Source organism: Solenopsis invicta, chromosome 8 (assembly GCF_016802725.1).
Source record: "Solenopsis invicta isolate M01_SB chromosome 8, UNIL_Sinv_3.0, whole genome shotgun sequence".
Classification (NCBI taxonomy): Eukaryota; Metazoa; Arthropoda; class Insecta; order Hymenoptera; family Formicidae; genus Solenopsis; species Solenopsis invicta.
The window spans coordinates 18,427,573-18,437,541 of NC_052671.1; the positions used below are offsets into that span (position 1 = coordinate 18,427,573).

A 9,969-nucleotide genomic window follows, 5' to 3' on the forward strand; every position below is an offset into this window, starting at 1 on the left:
AATATTACACAGAAGGTTGCAACAAGTAGCAATTTAATCTTATAACGATTAATTGTTGAAATTACGCATAACAGTATAAACCTTAACTTACTCGTATGAAAATACTAGAAAACTCTGTAATATATGTAACGCATACTATAGTATTTTCGTACATTTTCGTATACGTTATTTTTCAAGAATACGGCCCCAGGACTCGATTGCTAACACAACATACCTATTATTTCTATTTCAGGATGTTTTCTTCAAGAAATATTAATATTATGATTTTTTATAAAAAGTTTTTTGCCTCATGCGCGCATTTTAGCCCGATCCGTAACGCCATATAACCAAATTCCCCGTTGGGTGGTTGAGTACGTTGAACTTTGTATATCAAAGTCGGAAAAAAAATTGTCAATAACACAATAATATCTCAGTTCGCGAGGCAGACGACACTTTTTTTGCCGAATTCGATCGTCTCGTACAAAAACGCGCTGAATAAGCCTATTATTAATAAATATGTGCAGTTAAAAATATATATTTTGCATTAACTAGAGTCAATATTCCCATGCAGCACAGAGAGATTGCAGGAACATTGCAGAATGATTTCATTGAAACATTGTAATATTGATTGCGAAACATTGCTGCAACATTGCTGGAAGATTGCAGCAACATTAAGATGTCCGCTTTTTGAAATATTGCATTGAAACATCCCATTTTTCCAAAATATTTACATAAATATTATTACATCACATAATTCCAATAAACAAAACAATATTTGGGTAACATTTTAAAAACATTTTTCGCCAAAAAAAATCTCGGGAATATTTTTTCGGAAATTTCCAAGCGGTCACCCATCCAAGTCGCGACTCTGGTGAACGTTGCTTGACCTCCGTGATCGCTGCGAACTGATTTCTCATGATGACCTGTGAACACTTTATGCTGATATGTGTATATAACTGGTAGTTCAGGTCAATATACGTTATCGAAAAAATGAAATATGTATAATTAAAGCACAATATTTATATAAACAAATATAAAATTATAATTTTTTTACTAATTTTGCAAATGCAGAATAACTTTTCTGTTATTTGTTTAAATAAAATGCAATTAGAAAATATATATCAATATAATACAATAATTAAATTAAATATAAAAAAACTTTTATTAAAAAAACAATTAAAAAATATTGTTTGTTCATTAGGCTGTAGATCGAGGTTTCTTCATATATGGACCTATTTCATCTATTGATATAAATATTTATGTTTCTTAACAATACTATGATGCACACAGCACCACTGGACCGCATGCCTTTTTCTAGACGTCTTAGTTGACGCAAAGTCGATTTGCAGTCAACTTTGAAAACCTGACTTGGATGAGTCGACTTACAGTCGATATATGGACGGTTGTATTCTTAGGGAATGTAGAGATTCAGCGGAAAATTTAGTAACGTCGCCCGACCTTAGTTTGCTAAATGCGGATGAATAATTATGGATGAGTTAAATTAATATATTATTATACGCGAATATTCTGCTTTGGCTCTTTATTGCCACTACTTTATTAAAAAATTATGATATTGCAATGTTTTCGCTATTATTATCTTATTTTTTATTTTTATTTTTGTTTTTATTTTTGTGCCTTTATTGTATATTCTAGGCTTAACTATTTGTCTCTGCGTATATATATTCTATTGATACATTTTTATGTTACTTTGGTTTTGTTATTTACATTGCGTTACGTTTTCTACCTTTATATTTAATTCTTGCTTCTCTTTTTCTATTGTATTACTCCGATACTTGATATCTGCTTATCTTGCTAATTGTAATATTCTCAGAGAGTAATGCTCTAGAACATCAATAAACACTCAGTCAGTCAGTCAGTCAGTCAGTGTCAGTCTCTCTCTTTCTCTCTCTCTCTCTTTCCATATAAATATAAATAAAATTATTGAATGGATTAATTGAATATCAATATAAAAATGTAATTAAGACGTGCATCTATCAAGATCAGATCGTAAAACCTTGATCTTACTTTTGCATAAAGAGTTTACATTTTATAAATTACGATTCTGAACATATAACATATTAAATCATAAATTCTCACGTTTTCTTTTAAAAGAATTTTACGTGACATGATGATTGAATCAATTCCGTGTTTAAAAATTATGCATAAATCAGCATAAAATTGTTATACGATTATAACGTTGTATATAAAAAGTTCACGTTTCATATAAACTGTCCATTTACATCAGATAACAAACAATAACAGGCACGTATGAGATTTGTAATAAAACTTTTTTCTTCGGTATAAAACCAAATACTTGATCATATAACGTAGACTTAAGCGTATCTTTCTATAAGAATCGTATCTTGTCGTGAAAGTGTTAAATTGAATTTGACTAAATTACATTGGCTGAATTTCAAACTTTTTAGGTAAGAGCGTATTATCATGTATTATAATTTTTATTTGTAAAATTTATAAAATTCTTTTCTATTTGGAGGAAAAAAATTTGTGCTGTGCAATGTTTATGTAAGAAAAAGTTTTTTTTTACATATAACTTTTTTAATTGATGTTGCATATACAGAGTAACATTTTTTTCCTTTATTTTTATTTACGCTTTATTAAAAGTGAATTAATATATCACTTTGCTTGAAATAATTAACAAAAAATTTAATGCATAATCTATTTTAATTTACTTAGGATAAATTATTGGAGGATAACCTAAAGGATGAGCTTGACATTTGTTCTGCTGTTTAGTCTCGCATTTTCTGGACTCGTTTCAGGAATAGAATACTTTTCAGATAACATAGATGTGGATGCAATCATTAATAGCGACCGTCTTTTAAATCAATATGTAAATTGTATTCTCGATAAAGGTCCCTGTACTGCCGATGGACGTAGTCTTAAACGTAAGTGTTTGTGTTTTATTTTAAAAATCTTTGTATTGCATTTTTCTTATAAGAAAAAAGGTAGGAAAGGAAATGAGGAGAGAAAAAAATATAAAATGAAAAGATAGTAGTTTATATTTATATAATCCGTAAAATGTTATAGTTATGTTATAATATATTTATTTACATACACATTGAAATGAATAAATAAATAATAAGTTCAAATTAAAGTTACTCACTATGTGAGTAACACAATAAAAAATACCATTTTTCAATCAAAGCCAGTCTTCATGTTCAGTAATATTTTCATGTTAATTAACTTTTAGGTAAGATAACTGTATCCTATATGCTCTAATACCCAATATAGCCTACTGCTATTTTCAAGTAATTATAATAGTGAGCAAATGATGCTAATATGTCGTATAGGTTGTAATCACGATTTGCTTACAATAATAACCAAATCATGTTGACAGCTCAGTTTGTATATTCTGTTGTTAATAGTAGAATGAAGTCAACAGTAGAATTTTTTTGATTGTGTTTTGCATGATCTAAAATTTTGTGGAAAAGTTACTGCTTTTTATAACTATCAAGTGACAGTTATTAATCAACGCGGTTCATATTATTGTACCTTTTTATTTATACTTTGGTACTTTGCTGTATTTAATTTATATTTTCGTCATAATATCCTGCTTATAACAAAAAGAAAGAGATTGTAAGATAAAACCAGTTATAACTTAGTTAGACCAGAACTCCAAGATTTGTACTTTTGGACTGGAAATTGAAATATGACGGTATTCATAATAGGGTGCGTTCCGAGTTGCATGAAACGCATGGAACGCTTTAGTGCTGCGCAGCGTTTTGAAACTGAAAAAATTACGGATTATGTACGCCAATTGCGTTATATTATTCGTGTAATTGCTCTTTCATCGCAAAGATATAAATACAAAAATGCAATATACAAATGTTCCGTTAGCTGTCACAGAAAAATAACGTCGCCGTCAATTGTCATGACGCATCAACTGCTTCAAGTCGAAATTGATGCAGTCAAAGCGCTAAGAGGGGTTCTACAAATTCAAGACAGTTAGTACAATCGAAGGAATCCTTAGCGCTTTCAATGCGCACATTAACAGTTAACAGTATATGCGCTTCATGCGTAACTCGGAACGCAACCTATTACCGTTTCTATTCCTTACTATATTGCTGTTTTGTCATAGCGCGTGACGCTCGGTCTCAAAGACGACATTATGTAGTCTGAGATAAAAATTTTTGAATATGCCATTCACATTTAAAAATATTCTTTTATTAATATTATAAGATACTATTATTCATAATATAGCTAACTATAAAAAACATCTACGAAATACATAAACACTGAAAAAAAAATTACTAAATTTTAATGAATATTTGTTTGTATATTTGTAAGAAAATATTTACTAAATGCAAATATATATTTATTTTGTAAAAGGACAATTGCTTAAATTTAACTATCGGTTGTTTTTATTGAATAAATATTTATGTATCGTAAACATTTTCTTGCAAATATACAAACATTTATTAAAATTTAGTAAAGAGCATCAGTAAAAAGACCTGTTTTTGGTCCATTTCTTGGACCTTAAATTTCAAACTTTTTTTATGCCAAAGTTAGTACTATATAATGAAACATTAATCCCAGAGAATTTTTAAGATGGGCGGTTCCGGAGAGAATTTCCTTGCCTCTCACAGATTGGGGTGCTTTTTTAATGTGAGTTCTTTTACTTCTCACAGATTGGGGTGCTTTTTTAATGTGAGTGATAGATTTTTAGATAAATAGAAATAAATCTTTTTTGACGCCATGGTGAGGTAAAAATGATCATTTTTAATATTTTTCTAAGAAATCTGACGTAATAAAGCAATTTGTTTACCAGATTCGTATTCAGCACGCAAAAATACAATGGGAAATGGTAACTTTTATTCAAACAGCAGAAAAGAAGTCTAAGCGTCCTGTGTTATGACAAACCATCACTTTCAACCCTTTATATCTCTGGAACCGCGCTTAAGCTCTTAACATTTTAAAATCTTAAAATTTTAAAATCTTAAAATTTCTCTAAGATTAATGTTCCATTATATAGTACAAAAGAAGAGGGTATTATGGCTACTGTCGACAATATGGCTATCCCTATTATTTCTGTTATTAAGTGATGTATTCTAACAATTGCTTATGGAGTTATTTGTTTAGTAGTCCGCCGTTTTTTAGTGATGCTAATATGCCAATGCATAATAACTGACAATTGTTATAAAGCATTTTTATTTTTGAGCACTTCTATACTTTTTTAAGGTACACTTTTAACCTTCAATTACATACTCTTCCCCATTATTCTTAAACTTGAATGTATTATCACACGAAGCTACATACTATACACTCGAATGTTTTTTTTTTGTTATTTAACTTTTTATTTGGCCGTATACATTTCAAGTTATATAAAGTTAAAACAATAACATGAAATTTTGTTAATATGGTTTTTTAAGCAAAATTTTTATATCGAAATACATATTTCTTTAATAAATCGATTGTCATTCTAAAGAGCGGTGTTTAGAAACATTAGAGACATCATTTTATGCTTGTTGTTTCATGTTAAACAGGGATAAAATGATATTTAAAAAAAAATTTCTGATTGTATTTCTAAAGCTTCTGAACGCAGGAAAATTCTAAACAATGGAAAATTAAAAATATATAATTTTGTAACAAGGTAGTGTATTTCTTTTAAATTAAACTAATTTTTTAAAATTATTTTTATGGATAGCCATATTACAATCACTTTGTTTCTTCCACCGATTAGACAGTGCATTAGATTTTTATAAATCACATCCTAAATAATAAATATTTCATTACTTTGAGTCTGGAACCTGTGAAACAACACTCTGACGAATGTAATCGTTCAAGTTTCAATAGAAAATGGGCCAAATTTACTGATGCTCTTTAGTAAATTTTTTCAATGTACGTATTAATTATATATAAAAGTACAATTATATATTTTTTTAACGTGTATATACGATAAATAACATACAATACAAAGTCAATACAATGAGCCAAAGTTTAGGTGTTGTTATAAAGTGTTTTTACAGTTATTATTCAAAATTAGTCATAGACGTTTTGACTCTACAGAGTCTTCTTCAGTGTGAATTGAAGTATTACATCAACAATGCATTAATATCAGTATTCCTTTTCAACAAACGCAATTAATAAACATTTCGCAAACATAACGTGGGGTCGGTGGAAGGCAAGCGTCTGTGACTAATTTTGAATAATAAATGTAAAAATACTTTATAATAACACCTAAACTTTTGCTCGTTGTATTGGCTTTGTATTGTATGTTATTTATTGTTAAACTCATACAAGTCACTTTCATTCTAATTATACGTGTATATAATTATGTAATTATGTATAATTGATATTTATACATAAATTTATTTTAGGACCTATTCCACTTAACAGTTGCACTTTTTATGCGATTGTTTTTAAATGTGCAATTTTATTATTTTTTATATAAGTCATTTTTTAACTTTGTGGTATCAAAGATGAAACATCTACTTCGATGTTTGAAAATTGTATTCGCATTAATGATGGTAATAACGTATCAGTTAAAGAGGATCATTTATCAGATTTTCTAAGTTTCATTTTTACAAATAAAAATTTTCACATAAATAAGTACAGCCAAACACCGAAACAATTCTAAATCCAAAATAAGACTTAGACTTAAATTTATCTTCAATTTTAATAATAATGTTACAACTGTTACAAGCATTTCTAAAACATTATAAAGAATTTATTACAAAAAATATCACTCATACCTCCATCTCTAGGATACCGAAAAATTAAGCATTAAGCTGTGGTTTAATTAAAAAATGATACTTCTGCTTATTTTAATCCTTAAACACATAAGTGGGTCTGAGAGACTCCATATAAAGTTTTGAACGTTTGCTCTGTGAAAACTGCATGAGATAGGATGTTTGGACCAGGACGTAAAAAAAGTTTGAAATCTCTTTTGATTGATATGCTTGTCCAACTTTTTTGGTTAACTAGAATTTGAACGGCACAGCAACAAAGTTTTGCTAGGCTCAATGCGATCCATATAATGTGTAAGTAAAACTTTTTTTTGGTAATTTTATGTAAAAAACTGGACAAAACATGTTCAAACAGGTCCGTTCGCGTATGTTACTCTGTCTAAAGTTAAAATACTATAGTGCCGTGAAAAAGAAGATTTCTGCGTAGGGTCCAAAATATATCATGAAACAAATCAATTTTTAATTTTAGACACCTTGAGTTTATTAAAAGTACCTCATATTCGCCTTGTTACGTAAGTATATTTTTTAATAGAAATGACAGTGACATAATTTTTTTTTAAGTATGATTCTTTAGCTTTAAAACGCCGTATTGTAAAGTTTTTAAAAGTTTTTTGTTGCAAAGATATGTTTTAAAAAAAAGGGGGATCTTTAGACACCCTAACCTAACCCAAAAATACCTCATATTCTCCTCATTACATTGTATAATTATATTTTTTAAAAGGAATGACAATACCATAATTTTTTTTGAAAATATGACTCTTTAGCTTTAAAACGCCGTATTTGAAAGTCCTTAAGGTTCCTGACTCTTCAGCCGAGAACTCCGCGTTCACAGTAGCGACATTTTGTCGCGGACAAAATTAGAACTAATATACGTGAAACGTGACAGATTGATGATGAGATGTTGTCGTGCATGCCATTTTGTTATTATGTGTTTCATTGTAAAAATATGACTTGTCTCGTATTTATCAAATTCGTAAAAAATGGACCGCGAGTAAAGTTTCTTTGAATTTTATACATAAAAATACATTTTTTATTCCGTTCAATAGCTATTCGTGTGTTTTCCTGGCTGAATAGGCGTCACTTTACGTGCTTTTTACGACTATTTACTGACTGCTAGGCGAAAAAAGGATGGTCGATATTCAGAAGTGTTTTAAAGCCAGCTGATTAGTCTGTTTTATCGAAATTGGCTTTATTTACAAATAGCATGTTTGACAAAATTACGTGTCATTTCTAGCTTCTGACGTCACGATATGGCCGCGGCGAGTACTCAGGAGCCTTAAAAGTTTTTTCTTGCGGATGATATGATTTTTTAAAGGAAAAGTGGATTTTGAACAATTTTTAATTTTTCCTTAATGGTTTTTCTTTTGCAACAATAAATTATTTTTCGACAATGCCGATTATGCAGTCACATTTCTGAGATTCTGAATTTTCATGTGAAAAAAAAAGATTTTTGAAAAATGTTGATTGGAACCAAAGTTATAATATTTTAAAGTTGCAAAAATCTTCCAGACTCGAAAATGTATTTTACGTGATCAATGTGTTTAAATATATTGTAATTTAAAAATATCTCTTTAATCGATTCTTCATAATTAATTCCGCTTGAAACATATATATGCTTCGTGGCTATCAAAATTGTTTGCAGTGATTTGCAATTGCCTTGAAAGATAGCTATTAATTAAAAATCTGTTTATTCTAATATGTTTTGAGTAGATTTAAATCTAGATCTTTGGGACTGAAAGCAGACACGCAACTTTTACACGACAATGTCTCCTTATTACGTATTAATGAACGTAAATATAAATGAACATGTATATAAATAAAATTTTTAATTTATTTGCGTAGATTTTCTCCCGGATGCAATAGCCACAACTTGTGAAAAATGCAGCGAAAAGCAGAAACAGACTGCAAGAAAAATAATCAAATATTTGAAAGAACATAAACCGAACATTTGGGCAGAATTTCTCGAGAGATATGATCCTGATGAAGAACATGTTGCATTTTACAAAGAATTTTTGGCACAAGGAGGTGCTTAAATAAAGATTTAATCTTTACTTTGTTAATTTTTCTGTATATTAGGTATAAATAAATTTCTTTTAGAAATCAATTATTTTTGTTATAAATCTGTTTTACAGGCTTGTAAGGTTTTTGTGGTTCGGCAAGTTTTAACAATGACTGGAAGTTAACCCCTACACGCTTACAAACTTATTTCAAACACTATTTTAAACACATAATTTTCTTTTTTTTCTAGTTATATTTTTATTCAATGTGAGAAATTATAAGTGATTCCTATTATTTAGAAGGCTTTTGCGATAGAGCATTTATTAAATTATGTGACAAAATCTTGCACAAAAATTGTAAACCATAGTATTGCCATATTTACAAAAATGGATGTAGAAGTGATCTTTTATAAAATATTTTGATATTTCCCAATTAATTTTGAAATATTTTAATAAAACGATATGGTACATCATCTTATTTTCAGAGATGTCTTACAAATATTTCAACTAAGAAAATGAAACATTTCAGAAGGGTTTTGAAATATAGGTATCAGCAAAGTTTTAGAGATAACTCTGGAATACCAAAATGTCTGCGATTCTTCCATTTGAAACCTTGTAAAAATATTGACAATCACAATTCTCTAAATACAAGAAAAAGTATTATTTTTGAAATTTTTAAAATGCCTTAAATCTAAAGCGTACTTAACTTTAAAATATATTTTTAATGTAATTTACTTAATAAATATTATTTAAATTACAATTATTATATTCAGAAGATTACGATCAGTAATATTTCATAAAAATTTCAGTAACTTTTTAAAGTTAAATATATAATAAATAATACCAATCACAACATAATCTTGTACATTGTATATGTATTTTTTATGAAAACATTACATATAGACGTTTCAGTCTCAGAATTTGGACTTTTTTTAGTATAATAAAATATTAATTATGGCGTTATTAACTGTAAGTCAAGTTCATACAAACAGTTTGGACTAACTCCCGCATAACAAATTAATTGTTAACAAATGAGTGAAACGTATTTCATACAAACTAATAATTGCCAATTTAGATGACTAAATGTAATAGTTGTTTCACTAATTAATCAAGTTGAGTCGTTAATTGATAGTCCGATGAGCGTTTATCAAACATATTATAAAGCATGAATTTGAACATTTAAACTGTAATTATTTAAATTGAATTACGCACAAATGTTATTAATTGTTTTTATGTAATTTACGTGACAGTATTGATGTAGCAAGCAAAGTGAACAAAATGAAAAACTT

At 28.4% G+C, this 9,969-nt stretch overlaps 1 protein-coding gene across 1 annotated transcript; it reads left to right on the forward strand.

Annotated features, from left to right (window-relative positions):
- The first annotated feature begins 2,281 nt into the window (after positions 1-2,281).
- LOC113006240 (ejaculatory bulb-specific protein 3-like) lies at positions 2,282-8,784 on the forward strand. Its single transcript, XM_039452795.1, has 3 exons — positions 2,282-2,405; positions 2,674-2,882; positions 8,526-8,784. The coding sequence occupies exons 2-3, from the start codon at positions 2,702-2,704 to the stop codon at positions 8,714-8,716; spliced, it is 372 nt and encodes a 123-aa protein (XP_039308729.1). The 5' UTR covers positions 2,282-2,405; positions 2,674-2,701; the 3' UTR covers positions 8,717-8,784.
- Positions 8,785-9,969: the final 1,185 nt, after the last annotated feature.